Source organism: Barbus barbus (genome assembly GCF_936440315.1).
Source record: "Barbus barbus genome assembly, chromosome: 30".
NCBI classification, from domain to species: Eukaryota; Metazoa; Chordata; class Actinopteri; order Cypriniformes; family Cyprinidae; genus Barbus; species Barbus barbus.
Window position 1 is genome coordinate 25,564,391 of NC_136758.1, and position 18,140 is coordinate 25,582,530.

The 18,140-nt window shown below is 35.4% G+C and overlaps 1 protein-coding gene across 1 annotated transcript in view; it reads left to right on the forward strand.

The window, feature by feature from the left end:
• Positions 1-292: 292 nt before the first annotated feature.
• LOC306850181 (C-terminal-binding protein 2) overlaps positions 293-18,140 on the forward strand; it is a gene marked incomplete at its 5' end in the record, with an annotated part of 46,351 nt that continues 28,503 nt past the window's right edge. Inside the window, 2 exons of the mRNA XM_079385672.1 lie at positions 293-534; positions 12,607-12,759. Coding sequence (XP_079241798.1) covers positions 12,702-12,759 — 58 coding nt within the window. The remainder of the gene's footprint in view (positions 535-12,606; positions 12,760-18,140) is intronic.

Here is an 18,140-nt window from a genome sequence, read left to right on the forward strand (position 1 = left end):
TCATTTTTAATTCATTTATAGTAAACAACCAAATTTTTCAAATTAAATTGCACTGAATTCAAATAAAATGTATAAAAAAAAAATAGCTCTCATAAAAGTAACAAAAATCAACACCAGGGGTCAAATATGAGAGAATTTCGACTACTCTGCGACAGCAATCAATGCTAGTGTTCCGCAGGCCTGCTGTGGTCAAACTGACCAGTGCAAACGCACTCGATGTGGGCGTGACCCCGCGCTAAGCGCGCCGCTATTGGTCAGCTCAATCCAAAGCCCCGCCTCTTTCCAAAAGATCGAGAAAAAAGAAAAGGAAAACAGAGACATCTCAATCCTTGCAACTGGGGAAAAGATGAAACGTAGTGCACCATAGTCTCCGAATCACCTCCTCTTTTTGTTTTAAACCCCGTAAACCATCTTCTTGCGCTCTGACCCAAACTGAGCCACATCTGTAAGTTATTTCAATCACCCAAAGCCAAACATCACAATCAGATATTCAGTTTTGGGACACGCTGGATTAAGTTTTATAGCATTTTAAAGGTGAGTCGTTAATCATGAACGCTTCTACGTTGTATTTGAGCAGCGGATTGTTTCTTAATGGATATATGATCCCGATATCTTCATGCATAAGCGTTTGTCCAGGTAAGATATGAGATGCACTCGCCGGTTGTTGGTTTAAGGAGCCGCGGCTGTGTGTGTCGTGTCCGTCCATGTGTGTGTTTATTCGCCTGCGACATGGAGGGGATGGGTGGGCTTTTCGCTCTGTGTTTCTAACATCCGAGGACATCTTGAGCCTCTCAGCGACTCAAATAGTTGGAATGGTTGTTACATTGGCTCTTTGATCCGTGGCTACATTGATTCTTCTGGATTTGGTTACATTGTGTCCGTTAGATCAAGTGTTGCAACAATATATGAAACAGCTTTATTAAAACTGTGGACATGTTCCATGTTTACTGATAGCATTAGCTTAATGTTGCATGTCTTTTAAGGGCACTACGTGAGTAAATGTACAATTTGAGACCACGTGAATGTAATATTTAGTTGATGAGGTTGCTAAATAAGGTTTTGGCCAAGTCAACAACCCCTATTATGATGGAGTTTAAAAGTTTAGTCTGGTTGCTGAACTTGATTGCTGATGTTTTTTGATGGTTCCTTGCAGATTTAAAACTAGATATTAAGAAGTGTGTGTGTGATGCCCCTTTGTCTGTGCTGGAGGAGAGGGGGTGTGTACAGATGTTCTCTACCAGGACATCTGCTGTTTCTAAGGGCTTTGTCAAGGGCCCTTTCAAGGAGGCGCCGGGGCCCGAAAGAAAATTTTACTTTTCCAAGCTTAACTCCGCAAACTATCAAATGCAATGCAACCCTTGCTGGTTAATAGGATGCAATGCATGTGTTAATAATGCATAGTGTTACTCACAAGCAGTTATGTATTCTCAGTAGGTTGCATGTTTGGGTTTGACGACCGGAGACCTTGATTTCTAACACATCCATTATGTTTCCCGCTGAGAATTCTCCCTCCCTCTCTCTTTCTCGCTCGCCCCACACTGAATCATGGCAGCACATGAAGCAGGAAGACATTTATTAGAGTCAGACAGGAAAATGCAAAGGGCTTCTTTAATATTTATGGCATCCTGCTCTTCAGGTGTGTGGAGGGAATGAGTGCGTTCATTTATATGTTGCTTGGATCAGTGGTTTCAGACTGGATATCAAGTGGTGACCCAGCACAGATATGTTTCTTGAACAGAAACATCCTTAAATTCAAACTTTAAAATCTAATAATATTCAATTTTAATAAGAAAAAGCAGAAAAGTGCTATATAAATGTAATGAATTATTAACTAACATTAATAATTGAAGTATTTACCTCAACAACCAGTAATTCAACAGATTAAATGTAGTCTGATTAATATTTTCCCGTACCTTTCATGGTTTTGTTGTGACAGGTGAATTTACCCCAAAATACCGGAGTTAGTCAAAAACAGAAGTATCTTCTCTTTCCTTTTAAAAGTTGTAAAGCCTGTTTGTTTTGTTGTCCTAATTATGGACAGTTATATAGGTTATGACTTCATATTTGTGGGCCGCTGTGACCGCTGATTTGTTTTTTTCTGTTACAGGTACTTAAAATATGTTCCTACTTTTAAACAACTTCATGCATTGAATTTATGCTGCTTATATTAGGAAATTAAACTTTGACTGGTGGCTTCATACTATGAAGAAGTTATAGAAGAACAATGTTATAAGATGCATGTTTGCCAACAATAGACTTTCATGTGTTGCATCTATACGGTTAAAGTGTTCGGACTGTTATGAAACTTAGAAAGGACATGATTCATGAATATCTTAACAATTTTAAGAATGCATTTGATGTAATGGAATAATATACACATTCAGACGATGTGTTTTTGCTTGCATACATTGCCGTTTAAAAGTGTGATGTCTGTAAATCTCTGTAATGTTTTTGAAAAAAGTATTTATTTGATCAGAAATACAGTAAAGCAGTAGTATTGCGAATATTATTACCATTTTTATTTTAAAACTTCATTTATTCCTGTGATGATGATTTTTCAGCATAATTATTCCTGTCGTCAATGTCACATGATCCTTCAGAAATCATTCTAATATGAAAAGTTTATTATCATTAATGATGAAAACAGTTCTTTGAATTGAAAGTTCAAAACAATAGCATTCATTTGAAATTTTGGCATCAGTGTAAAAGTATTTCCTGTCACTTTTGATCAATTTAATACATCCTTGCTGAATAAAAGCATTAATTTCCTAATTAAAATTAATTAGTTTTGAACAGCAGTGTACTATATCTTGCATATCTCAAGGTAGAACATATGATAGTCATGTTTAATTCATATTTTTCTCATGGGCTGCATTCATCGGCTTAGAAGTGTTGCATTGTTTGATAGCGTTTATGCTGAGCCGTGTGTTTTTTTGTCTTTTACATGGGAGCATGTGTTCTTTCCCAGAGGCAATGAAAACACAAGCTCTTTTTACAGTTGTGTTGAGGCCGGGAATGTTGACATTCTTCCGTGAGCGGAGCACAGAAGTGAAATGTGTTTGTTTTTGAGCGAGTGGATGAGTGTAACGTGAATTTTAAAGAGCGATGCTCACTTGAGTCGTACAGAGAGGATGAATATTAATGATTTCTCCTCAGTTTAATACCTTGTTTAACACACACTAATATGGCCTCTTCTGCATATATTCTAAGTGTAGCTTTCCGGTGATTTCTCAACAGTAGAGTACTGAAAGGATGTCTGACGGTGCCTGATAGGAAGGTAATTGGTATGAAATTGGAACATGGCATCAGCCTAGAGCTGCAGAATTCAACCTTTATTTCATTCGCTGCTCGTGTGAGTCTCAGGGATGTGTCTGGCTGTCAGTCAGAATCTGATGAGATTCAAGCTCAAATATCTTGAAGAAAAGACTCATTCAATTCACTAGGCCCCTCTTTTTGATTAAAGTGTAAATTTATAAAGAGACTTTGAGGTGTGGAAAAAATGCAGGAACTCTTCAGTTTTGTAGTCTCTGTTTTGAGTGGCTGTTGCTGTAGATGTCGGTGAACCTCTTCTGTTTTGTGTTGCCCAGTCAATAATGATCTCACACTCTTTCTCCTGCCAGACTCGGTTGTAAAGGAAACGCTACAGGCTTTGCTTCCTGTTGCATTCATACAGGCATGAGATCCTCCATGTGCTTGACAAGGGGTCAAGTGTGAAATTCAAATCTACTCCTGCAGAATGTGATTTGCCTACAAAAAGAGAAATTGATTCATTTAACATGGGTGCTTTTACTGTGCAACTAACATGAATTATAATTCTGTTTGTGATAAACCCATATAGACATATTGGCCAATACTGATAAAGATGATATGATGATAAAACGTCAGATAAATCCATACTGGGTTTTTTTTTTCCCCCATAAAAAGCACATTAATTTCCTAAAGCTTCATCAGTGTTTTGATGCATGTGCTCAGATTTTCAATCAAATTCGATCAATAATAGATGTCTGCACACTGAAAATGAAAGCTCTGAACTTTATTAGAAAAGCAATAATGCTGTAACCAAGTTTGGAAAGTTCATTTTTGGTTTGTAAATATCTTTTATATGATGCTTTTTTTACCCTGTATCTGTACACAAGCTGGTTTTGGGGATTTAAAAAATATATATATACATTACATCTATAAACATGATATATGCAGACATTGGGGCTGCTTGCACAGAACATATTTTTCCACAGTGCTACATTTGTATTGTTTTTCATATTGTTTTTTCATCACTAGACCTTGCATTTTTCTTTTTTATTGCTTTATAAACATGTACCATTTACATTCAACCATTACGCTTTCATGTCATGTATTTTGCAGCATCTCTCACATGAGCGTAATGTTTTTAGAACACTGTGTCAAGTTAAATGTAGTACATTAAAAAAAAAAAAGCATTTCTAGATAATATTTATTACACTGCACCATGTCTTGTTTTTAAATGCAAAAATTGTCTTTCCATTTTTTGTGTGTAATCAAGCACTAGACACAGACAGACGTGGTTAACTGTTGCACTTGCATCACACATCTTTTTGAGCGTCTCGCATATGATGCTAAAAACTCTCTACTCAAGTTAAAAGTAGTTCAACTTTTAAGGCAAGACACTACAGGCAAAACCATTGTTTTTCATTCACTGGTCAATTTTGAGATTTTGAGCTATTTGGCTTCCATAACATGTCTGAATAGTGACAAGTAAACATCCCGTTTTTACACATCGAAGTATTACATTTATTACACTGTAGATTTCAATTACAATATTTAAAAGGAGTAAAATGTCTTTCTCAAAATGAGTTTTTTCTCATGTGCTGAGTCAGAAAGATCTGCTTTAGTAGCACTGACACCAAACTTTCCAGTTTTATATCTATCTATATTCTGAATATTTTAACAGAGGGGTTTGTTCTTATATCATTTTATTCCTAAAAACATGGTTAAAATGATTTTTTTCTAAAGACAGTTTATTACATAACAGTCATGTATTTATGAAATGTAGGCCTATTAATCGACTGGTGAGAGTACAGTGATATTTATCAGTTTTCAAATTCAGATTTTGGAATTTTTAATACCTTAATAAACGCATCTCTACACATTGTTTTTAAAAAAAGTAGACCACCTAAATAGGAAAAACATAAGATCTGCTTCGATGATGCTGATAAATATGGCTTAAATTGGCAAAAAATAAGCAATAATCATTTCTGTTTCCAATACTGATTTGTTCAGACTATGATCTATCAATGAATGTGATCTATCACCAATATATTGTATGACTAAATTGCTCTCATGGCTCTTTTGGCTTTTTTATGAGCATTTTGAGTGTCTCTGACATATATAAGGGCGTAATAACCCCTCGTCCTCTCAGGCTAGAGCAGATGTCCTTTAAGTCAGTCTTCGGATGAGAGGAGAATGTCCAAAGTGTCTGAAATTGCTGATGAATGTTCCGTATTAATCCCCGAGCTGAAATCGTGTTGCGCTGTAGGAGGCGATGTGAGCAGTCACTCCTCCAGGTTATTAAAGTTGGACTCCAAGAGTGAGAGTCAAAGCTGGGTCACTGAGTTCAGCGTGTTATGAAGGGGTCAGAGAGGCAAGGGGCCCCTTCATTGTGCTCAGACTGTGAGGGGTCGGGGGAAAGTGCTTAGCTCATTATAGCTGTGACTATCACAGATCAATACAGCCATCACAGAGGTATTTGTGGAGTTATATTATAAATGCCGCTTCACTTGCTTTTGCTTGTTGCCATGTTTTGTGTTTCTGTGATGTATGTGCGGAGGTTTCTGTCCTACATCGAGAGGAAGAAAGCGAGAGATATGACTGAGAAAGAAAGCGAGAGATATGACTGAGAAAGAAAGCGATGTGTTTGGAGATACAGATGTGTGGGAGCGAGATCAAGTGTTTGTGATTTCGCATGAGGAGGTTTCTGTCCCCGATAGAGCGGCACAGAGGAACATTTTGTTGATGGTGCTCTTTTGAAGCTCAGAAGATTTAATGGAGCTCTCAATTATGTTTCATTTAAAGCTGAACACTTGCATAAATGCAAAAACAATGACTTTGAACACTTCTGTTGATTAGATGAGAAGTCTATCAGGGGAATTGAGATCTCTGACTTCTGGCTGCAGACTTTGCTATCTTGGTGTATCAGTTTGGAAACTTGTTTGCATCTCTCTGAATATCTACTTGTGCAACAAAAACAAAAAATAATACTTTTAAAAGATAAATAATATAAATAAGTAAAATTCTGTCCAGAATACATTTTAAATATATGCCAAATATATTTTGGACCAGCACGGCCTAATGAAATCATTTTTTTGATTGATTGTTATTATTATTATTATATTTGGTGTAAACCTTGTGCTAATGTGCTTTGAAGGGCCAAGGAAAAAAAATTGTTAGTTTTTAAAAAAATAATTCTAGCAGCCGTGGTTGCCAGAATAATTTAGTAAAAAATACAGAAAAACTGTAAACACATTTGCAGAACAAAACTGTAAAATTTACAGTATAAAACCGTAATTTACAAACAGTACAATTTTAATGTAAACCTCTAAATTCAACAACACACTGCTATTAAAATCTGTTTTGTACCTTTCACATACTGACAACCACCATAATAATGCAGGGCAGGTGGTAAAAGAGCCACATGAAGAATCAAAGCTCATCACAGGTAGCTTCGCCACAAGCAGAAGTATATACTAGTATATAGAAATGTGCACGGAGTCATTCATGCAAACACAAAACACCATAATATACCATACCGTAACATAAAGCCCAAATGTACATAACTGATAACAAAAACTATTAAAAAACATGAGTATTTAAACAAAATGTGTCACGCAGGGAATTCTGGGAATATCAGTTTACAGTTTTTGACTAAATTATATGTTTTGTTATTTTTACTTCTAAAAACTGTATTTTCTAAAAAAAAGCATTTTACTGTAAAATTACATGAAATGTCTGGTTCGATCTTTTACAGTTTTTCCCTGTAGCTATATAGTACAGGAACTCACTGTTAACATATTAACAGTTTTTTTCAGTAGCATTTAAAAAAAAATTACAGTTAAAAATACACTTATTTTTTACAGTGTACATACATACATACACCTATATATATTAGGGCTGTCAATCGATTAAAATATTTAATCACGATTAATCGCATTATTGTCATGAGTTAAGTTTTTATCTGTTCTAAATGTACCTTAAATTAATACTTTTTCATGTTTTTGATACTCTAATCAACATGGGCAATGACAAATATGGATGTTTTATGCAATATATGTTTATTATTAGTGAAACCATATTCAGCAGAGCATGAAGACTAGACGTTTCAAAGATCATAGATGTTTTTCAAAGAAATTGCTCATGTCTATTAGACGCATGATAAAAGAAATACCAGGTTCCCATTATGTCTCTTTCTTTGCACTGAGCAATTTACTGACACAAACCTGTTTACATCAGCTCACTTCTTCTGAACATGCAAAATGTGCATTTATTATTTATTATATAACATTTGTTTGCCTCTCTGTGCCCACATGGACCTACTGTTTTTTGATGCAGCTAAACTCTCAATAAAGTTTTCATATATATATACACATACACACTTTTTTTTATGCTTTTCTGTACTTTTTTTCTTTACTGTGCCCAGGAATATTTCCTTATGGGGGGCTTTGAGGGCAAAATGGTCGAGGACCACCTTATCTTCAAGAAATACACTGTATTTTAATGTCTTTTTTGAATCCTTTCCCCAACTAGACTGACAGTTAGACGACCTTTAAAGAACTATGGCTTAACAGGTTCTTTATACAGTAGCGGGGCTATACAACACCTCGACCACCTCAAAGAACTGCTGAAGAGCCACGTTTTTTGTGTGTGTAGAGGAAGCAGTTGAGATATTAAAGAGATGGAAAGCGAGATATATGACTCAGACAGAAAGTGATTTGTTAGGAGATATAGACTAGCCAGTGTGGGAGCAAGGTCAAGCGTTCATGATGGTTTCAAAACTCTGTGGTGTTTTCAAAACAGTGTCACAATTATCTTTTCTCACGCTTGAACAGTGACACATTGTGAGTGTTCTCTCTGTTCTTCTAAACTCTTTTAGTGCCTCCTCAGATAACCTTCCAGTATGTTTCGACACACTTTACTGAAGTTGATTTAAAGCCTGTCTCCTCTACGTTACAGGAAGTGAGACAGTCCCGCTGCTTTGATGAGCTCTGGCATTTCTAAAGGTCGCGATTGCTTGAAATGATTCAATGCCACAAATAAATATGCAGGAAATTATCTGCATATTTAAAATGCCACCTCAACAACGTGCTCCAGAGCTTTTAAAGAATGAAAATTCACCGCTCTGTTTGGCCAGCATTTTTAGTTCAAGTGGTAAAAGAATAAATGGAAAAATCTGATAAAGAAAAGACCAGATCATATTTCACTACAGAATCAAATAGGAGAAGAAAATGCATATTTTTAGGACCATTTAGGTTTTTGTGAGATTTATTTTCATAACAATTGTGCACATTTTTCCAGCAGAAGTCATAATGAGAAATAATTCTTAGTGTAAATAAATTCAGTGCAACAAATATAGACTGATGAGACTTGAAATTGTAGTAACTACAAGTCTATATTTGGTTAGTTTGCAAATGCATTTTATTCCCTAAAGATGACCCTGTATGTAGTGTTTTTTTTTTTAATAAAAATATGTATTGCTTTATTTTTTCATTTTCTTTTGGCTAAATTGTTTTTGTCTACACATATTAATTTATTTTTAATATTTATTTGTATTTTTATTTTAGTTTTATTTATTTGTATCTATCATTTCATGTGATTGACAAGTGAGTGAAAGAGTTTGCCGCTGAGAGAGTGGAGGATAAAAGTGACGTTTAATGAAAACATTCCCATAACCGCTCGGTTTTGCATAACGATCAATGAATATTAAGATGAAGTGAGGTCAGTGTAAATGAGTCTATTGTGCAGGATAAACATGAGGAAAGAAACACGCAAACATCAGTCACAGAGAGTGCACACACACACACACACATACAGGTGCAGCAGGTTTGTGAATGGAGCATGGGTTTCTGTGAAGGAGTGCTTTTAGAAACAAGTCTTTTTGAAGTGGATAGTCTTTGTGCCTCTGAAACGTGTTTTCTCTTCGAGCGCTGCATGAACCGCCACAAGATTTACATCTCAAACTTGGTTAATTAAATAAACAGAATTACATAAAACAGTCTTTCTGCTAATATTCATCGATCTAATCGTCTGAATATATACTGTCTGAGTTTGCTTTTATTCTGGGATTTTGCTCAGCGTTTCTATGGCAGTTCTTCCCTCTGACCTTAAACATAACAGTACAGGTCACAGGACGGGATGGTTGCCTTGGTGACAGAGGATGACCTCGGTTAATTATTAGAGCATTTTGTCTCTTTCTGTAAGGAATAATATTGTGATTGTGTATTGTATCTACTGTAGTTAGCTTTAAAATGAAATTTACAATAGTTTATTTCATGTTTTTGATACAATGAAATGGCATATTACAATTATTAAAAAAAAATCGAATTAGTTCAAAAAATTTCAGGTAAGTAATTTTCATGTTTTAGAAAGAAGTGTCTTTTAAACACACAGACTGCATTTATTTGTTTAGTAAAAACAGCAAAATTGTGAAATATTACAATTTAAAATATCTGTTTTCTGTTTGAATATATTTTTAAATGTCATTTATTTTCAGCATCATTACTCCAGTCTTCAGTGTCACATGATCCTTCAGAAATCATTCTATGCTCATTTGCTGCTCAAGAAATGTTTCTTATTATCAGTCTTAAAAAAAAAAAAGTTGTGCTGCTCAATATTTTTTTAATTTTATTTTTTTTTCCAAAATTCTTTGGTGAATAGAAAGTTAAAAACAACAGCATTTATTTAAAAATAAAAATAAATGTATTAACTGTCACTTTTGATTGATTTAATCCATCCTTGATTAATAGCAGTATTAATTTATAAAATAAAAATAACCCAAGACTTTTTGAAAGTAGTTTATGGTACTTAAAAAAAAAATGCCATGTGACTAAATTAATCATGTCCATTAAAATAGGACATTTGTTAAATTCTTATTATTATTTGTTTTGGAACATTATGTGTAGAATGACTAAATAATATATTTCATTGTATTAGTGGTGTTTGAGTCTAGCAACTCTTGCTCATATGATCTGAGCCATAAATAAAGACTTGATGGTGGGCCTTTTGACCCAGTAAATAACCACCTAGCAACTAGAGGAACACCCTAGCAACCACCTAAAAATGACCTGGAAACCACCTTAGCATCATAACACCACTCATATTTCCTTAAAGGGACTTACCCGCATGTTTTTCCAAACCTGTATGAATTTATTCCTTCTTTTTAATGCAAAAGAAGATCTCTTAAAGAATATCAGTAACCAAACAGTTTCTGGTAGCCGTTGGCATTCGTAGTATGAAAAAAAATACTCTGAAAGTCAATGGCTACAAATGGTGACATAATTTTCTTTTTTGGGCGAACTATCCCTTTAAATATGAGTGGTGGTAAGTATAAAAGTCTAACCATTGCAGTTCACCTCCAGATGCCTCTTGAGACACAGGAATAGTCTTTTTTGCCATCAGCGATCATTATTTTGACTGTTTCTCACTGTCACAGAGTCACTGTGCTCTGAAACTGTAAGGTTTCTTGTGACAGAGTGCCATATTAAACTGTGTCTGTGTTAAGCTGTTAGACTCTAATAAGCTGCCAAAGCAGGAGGTGTTAAAGAGCTGGAGAGAGAGGAGGTCTCGCTTTCACCTCCTCCTGTGACTCAAACACCAGTGTCTGCATATTCATGCTCAGGCTATTGTTGCTGCCTCACAGGTCAGATCTTTCAGATTACCCAACATTCAGCTGGAAAAACTGAGTCTTTGCTGACCCTGTGACCCAGATTGGCTTGGAGAACAGATTGTGTGTGTGTGAATGTGTGCAAAAAACCCCCAAAACAAACATCAAGGCCAAGGGAATGGAATGAATGCCGCAGAAATTGCTTGTGCGTTTACTGTGGTCATTGAAAGACGGATCGGGAGAAGATGGAAAAGAGAGGAAGTGCTCAAAAGGATGAGGACTGAGAAATGCAGGATGCCTTTTTTTAATTGAAAATGATCTGTTATGAAAGAGCCTTTATAAAACGATCCATCATGCATTTCTTTCATGGTTCTCTCCTGTCTGGAGGGTTGATATTTGTCCTTCAGCAGGATGGTTGAAATTGAGTCGTGTTTTTGTAGGATGTGTGTGTGTGTGTGGCGTGTGCTCTGATCAGTTTCAGGTTGAGTGAGAGGGCACCGGTTCTTAAATCGCTGAAGCGAGATGTGTCTCGGTGAGTTGGTCTCAGCGTGGGACTGGAAGTGTGTTTGTGTCTCTTTCTCAGCTCAGAATCTGACTGAGGGAGACTGGCAGCTCTGCGCAGACGCTCTCTGATTTAAAAACACTTTTTTTAAACCTCAAAGGGCCAACAAAACACACAAAAAATGCCAGTTTGAAGTTACAGACTCCAGTCACCTCGAGTCGAATCAGAATTAAATACAGCATGAAAATTGACCTAATTTCTGTGCATGATTCATCTAAAGAAAATTTAAAATTACATTAATTTCTCTAGTTAACTTTTCTGCTGATGTATCCAAGGTCTTTTAATAAATTTGTTTTACTCCAGTATTTTTAGTGTTGTTTGCACTTGCAAAACTTGTTGTTTGGCTTTAGTCTAGGCTGTTATGGATGCTTGCCAAGGCATTTTGAGCTAGCTTCTACTAATACTGAAATCAACACTTCATACTTAAACTAAAATTTGGGATCAGTAAGATGTTTATATGTTGTTTTTAAAGAAAAATTAAATTTTTATTCAGCAAGGATACATTAAATTGTTCAAAAGTGACAGTAAAGACATTTAAAATGTTACAAAAGTTTTCCATTTCAAATAAATGCTGTTCTTTTGAACTTTCAACTCAATGAATGACACAAAAATATTGAGCAGTGCAAACATTGATAATAATAAGAAATGTTTATTGAGCTGCAGATCAGCATATTAGAATCTGAAGGATCGTGTGATGCTGAAGACTGGAGTAATGATGCTGAAAATTCAGCTTTGCATCACACTAATAAGTTACATTTTAAAATATATTTAAATAGAAAACTGTTATTTTAAATTATAATAATAAATTTCACAATATTGCTATTTTTACAGGATTTTTGATAAAATAAATGCAGCTTTAGTGAGCATAAGATACAAAATCTTTTAATTGAAGTGTACATCAAATTTTTAAAATCCCTAGCCATAAGTATGAGTACATTTGTAAACTTGCTTGAATATTTTTTGAATATTTGCTTGAATTTTTTTGAAGTATCACTAATGCAGTTTCATGTTCGCTTTAAGGCTATCAAAGACTTTCATAAAAAATAGTGGTTTATCTCTATTTGTAGTTTCTCCAGCCTAAAGGATGCTTGAAGCTCATTCTTATTTGTATAGTATCATGGCTCCCTCTAGTGGCTGAAATCATGTCATTTTGTCAGTTGTCCTCTGGTTTCATCTGGACTGTTTTTCTGTGCAGGTTTAAGGTGGCATTATGCCCACTGGAGGATTCTGGGAGCTGTAGTTTCCTGTTGCTAAGCTCAGTGAACAGCAGACAAGGAGAACAGAGCTGCCATGGCTTTGATTGACAAACACAAGGTCAAACGACAAAGACTTGACAGAATCTGCGAGGGTAAGAAATCTCACAAAGTACTGTGGCGGTACCATGGTGCAGTGATGGTATCAGGTGGTGATACATAATCATACATTTAATTGCTATTTGATGTGTCTATATGTCCAATAGACTTCAAGGAACATGTCATGTTTTGGCGTTTTTCTTTATGTAGTTCATAAGTCTCTTCTGCTCACCAAGGCTGCATTTATTTGATCAAAAATATTTGTGAAATATTTTTGCAATTTAAAATAACTGTGTTCTATTTGAATATATTTTAATGTAATTAATTTCTGTGTGATTCAAAGCTTCATATTCAGCGTCATTACTCCAGTCTTCATTGTCCCACGATCCTTCAGAAATCATTCTAATATGCTGATTTGGTGCTCGAACCACCATGAATAGAAAGTTAAAAAGAACTGAATTTTTTTAAATGGAAATGATGAATGTTTGCTGTCACTTTTGATCAATTTAATGCATCCCTGCCAAATAAAATGATACCAAACCATGATATTAACATTTGCCCAAGAAACTTTGGTAATTCTGTAGTATTTATTTCTTTTGTATTTTTTATAGTGCGGGGGGGTGTTGATGGCTCAGTGGATAAGACACATGCCTTTGGTGTGAGAGACCCGGGTTCGAATCCACTGTGAGACACCAATGTGTCCCTGAGCAAGACACTTAACCCCTAGTTGCTCCAGAGGCGTGCGACCTCTGACATATATAGCAATTGCAAGTCGCTTTGGATAAAAGCGTCAGCTAAATGAATAAATGTAAATGTAAATAGTGCGTGTTATTTCTAAACCCTACACAACCCTATATATATTTTGAGTGTTTGCGTGTGGGCATGTGTGATAAATGATGTCATCTCGGGTTTCCTGAGAAAGTTTTTCCAGCTTCCCAAAATGTTCTTATTGGTCCCATTTGAGAGTCATCAGAGGCAGATTAAAAAACCAAAGGAATAACTAGTGAAACTAAATGCACATTTACTCCGAAACACATGCTGAACGTTCACCAAAGTTGACATCAGTCATGATGATGCAATGTTCCTCTAAAGGAGAAGGAACTTAAATGACTGTTTAAACCCCATATCACATATACATCGACGCACACGTACATGCAATCAATCTGTAATCCCCGAACGCTGGGAAAGTTTTCCATCCTTTGCATGGAAAAACCACGGTTTGGCATCTCTCCGCCGCCTGATATTATAAGCGTATAAAAGTTTGCATTTGGCTCCTGGACCCCCTCGCTGGGACTCCTGAATGCGGTTGATCTGGCAGCCTTGCGTTTTCTTCCTCGCACATCAATTAGGCCCACGGTTAGGAAACCGAGGAGGGGAAATGTGCCTCTGGGGATGTTGTAAACTACACTGTGTATAAAGAGGAAGGGCCAGAGAGTCATTGGTTTTTTTGGTCTGACAGTGTGTAGTTTTCAGATGTGAGATGGGCTCCACTGACCGCTCAAATGTTGCTCTACAGCTTTATATGTTTATTTGTTTTATGTTATGGTCATTTTTTTTTGTAGTTTGCTTTTGAAATCTTTAATCAAAACATGCTCTTCTTCTGAAACTAATTTCTTTGCCTTTTGACGTCATTGGATAACGTTAACCAATAGTCAAAAAGCTATTTAGACAGTGTTTTAGTAAACTTGTAATCAGTCTGTCTCCATTCTGGTATGGAACGGCCCTTTTTGAAAACTGATTTGACTCATCCCACATTTTTTTTCTTCTTGAATAATACTTTTTCACTTGGCAATACGTCATATTGTGAAAGTGAAACGAGTTTGAGAATAGCCATGCTGTAAAAAATGTGCATTGTTTAATGTGTATTGCGTTGCATTTTTTCAAAGAAGTTGAGGAACGAGTTGGAATAGTTTTCTGTGGTGATCAACATTATGCCTCCAATGCTTTTGACTGAACTTGAACTTGTATCCAATGCGCAGCATTCCTTTAATGCTATGTGAGTTGTCCTTGTTTCATTCAAAGAGACATTTCATGCATGCTTGCACTAGAAAATAAAGCTATTTGGATTGAATGCAGAATTGATTTATTATTATTTATTTTCTTAATAATTTCTTTTTTTTTTTAAATACATCAATATTATTAATAAATATTATTTTCTTACTTTATTTATTGTATTAAATAAAATAAGGTTTATTACTATGACAATATTTCACTGTAAAAAGAGTATTTAAGAACAATATTATTATTATATTTTTCTTATATTCATTTTTATTTTATTGTGAAATATTACAAAAGTAATAATTATTATTTAATAATACAATGAAGTAATATTATTTATTTCACAGTACAACTATAACATAAGAATACTAATATTTATAAGTCTTTATTTCTTCATTTTCAGTTGTTAAACCATCAAGCTTTTATTTTGAACACAGTGCTTCACTATAAAACACGCAGTGCATATATTTATTAAATTAAACCACAGCTTCTGTGATTTAGAAATTGCACTAAGCCATGCTTGACAGGCTTACTAGAGACTAGAAGTGTCTCAAAAGAGACGTTTAAACGATGTTCATCAGGTAGTTTCATTTTCTCCTGTGAGATTGTAGTTTATTGGAAGATCAATAAGTTCCTCTAGGAAGCGTTTCGTTGTGGGATTTTTAGCTATTGTGCTGTGGTGTCCCCTATCACAGAAGTTAAATAGTGCTTCCAAGTAGTGCAAGTGTGTGACACATTAACCACCAGGTAAAGTTTCAAAGAGATAGTTCAAGTCTGAAAGATCAGGTGTCAGAAACTCGAGTCGTAGTCATATTCCCTACAGTTCCAGCACAAAGCCTGCAGTCATCACATCTGCAGCCGCTGGCTCGTTAAACGCATGACTCATTTTCCCAGAGTTGGAGAAGCCGAGTTCTTCAGTATACCTCCTATAACGAAGAAATGTCAAGTCTCCCTCTTTCCTTTTTAAAAAAGAGCCTTATTACAGCACCGCGATGGGACTCCCCAAGGGAATTCTGCTGGCAGAGGAGAAACCAGCAGAGAAGAGAAATGAGGAAGTTAAGTTGTGAATGCGTTATAGTGAGATGTCTGAATAGAGCGATGTCAGCTGCATTGCTGTGCAGAGGCTGCCTAAGAAAAATGTATTAAATGGTGTAAAGTCTGAGAGCTCTTCTGTATAGCTGTTCAATAATAGAACGGTTGCTTGAGTGGTTATAAATTGGGACTGCACCATTTTTCCCGAATTAATATTGTAGCTGTATGTGTGCCTCAACCAAGGTTCCTGTGCTTCTGAGAAGAAAAGAGACGAGGCTCGTCACAAGTTAATTGTATTTGCGGCTCTTGTGATTATTATGGAAGATTAGGGTATTCAGAGTATTATAGCAGATGACAAGTAAATGTTTAATACCCTTGCTGGAAAAACAGGTCAAGCTGGTTTTCTGGAACAGAGTAGCTGAGTTGTTTTTGTATCAATGAGGCCTATCAGACCCAACCAGCTTGATCCAGATGGTCTACCAGCTAAAACTTAGATCAACCAGCTGGTCATCCCGCTTATCAACCATCTAGACCACAACAGTTATTGTTAACTAAAACTATTAAAAATGTTTTCATTGTATTGACATACATCTGAAATAAAATAAGTAATATGCATAATAAGCAACTGGTTAATAGTGAGAATTTGTCCCTAAACTAATTAATTAAGTGTGTGTGTGTGTGTGTGTGCATGTTTATGTGGTTTATGAGGACACAAATTTGTATAATGACATGGGTATGACAGAGATATTACAATATGAAGGTGGTTTATGAGGACACTGCCTATGTCCCCGTAATTCAAAAGGCTTAAAAAACATACTAAATGGTGTTTTTTTGAAAATCTAAAAATGCACAAAGTCTCCTGTGAGGGCTAAGTTTAGGTGTAGGGTTGGTGTAGGGCAATAGCACACACAGTTTGTTCAGTATAAAAACCATTACGCCTATGGAGAGTCCCCATAAACCACAAAAACCAACGTGTGTGTGTGTGTGTGTATGTATCTGAAATAAAAAAAGTTTGTTGAAGAGCTACAATTTCTGAAACTAAAATAAAAATAAATTAAAGCTAAATTTTAAAAAAATTAAAGCATGTAACAAAATTACTAAAACTTAAATTTAATTAAAAAAAATAAAATAATTCAAAATAATATCATAATAGTGTGTAAATAATAACACAGTAATGCTGTCTTGGTCCAGATTGAAACCATGATAGAGCTTAAATCATTTTGTACATTTCTTTTAATCCAGAGTGAGTTATTCTTTTCGAAACAAAATGAGAACATTTTTGATAAATTGGCAGTTTATAAGCAACTTTAATATATAAAAACACACACAGTATGTACAGCAATAGGAACTCCCAGCTGAACAAGAAAGTGAGTAAATTAGTTTAAGTAATGTTTCATTTCACCGCATTCTGCTTTTAATCACTTCATAGCCTTTTTTTATGAATTTGCTTCCCTCAAAGAGCTCTTGTATTAGTAGTCATGTATAAAATTGCTTACACATGTATTCCCAGATATGCAGAGAAGCTTGTTGAAGCCAAACGTCTCACGGGGTTTTGTATTAGATTAGTCGCAGTCTCTCGGGCACAAAGGATTTATGAAAATTCTCTCTCTTTTCCTTTGTTTCTGTCTCTCTCTTTTTCTCTCTTTTGTTCCTTAAAGTTCTGTAGAAGGATAACTAAAGACAGTGTTGCCATGATACTGCTCTCCTTGATTTTTCCATTGTGATGCAACTGTACTGATCCGTGTTGTTTTTCTTTTTGGTAATTGTGTAGCAGTCGTTAAAGAATCCTATAATCCTCATTGCATCTGTAAGCGAAAGTCACAAAAAGGAAGAAAAGACGCTTCCAGAGAGATTTGATTTCATTTGGCTCTCTCTTGCTCTGTGCCAAAACCTAGTGAACTAGTAAAGGTATCAGTGCCACGTTCCAAAAGGTAGGCAGCATAATTATAAGGGAGCTTGAGATGTAGCATACAGTCAATCATAGCATGCAATGCGCTTATGAGGTGAGAGAATTGTCGATTATGAAAATAATTATTTTCTCTGTTGCTGAAAATCGTTGACAAAAATAGTGCATTGTAAAATAATGTGTTTTTGTGTGTTACTGGCTCTGCAACAAGTTAACTTCAGTGTCGAGTGCTTTTTGTGTGACATGCCTGTGAAGAGAGAACAATTAGGCCACTTATGAAAAGGAAACTATTGGGGGTCGTTTGCAATCTTGGATTGCTAATGCATTCAGGTGTTGTTAATTCTGATCAACAGGCTTAAAGCCAAAATGAAATTCCTGCCTTATCTGTATTACAGGCATCAAACAGTGTTTCGTAAAAGTCAAAGGATCAAAACAAAGCAAAGTGCTGGAAAGTCACTTTAAATTTTGCAAAGCTTTAGATGGTATCAAAATGCAGAATGT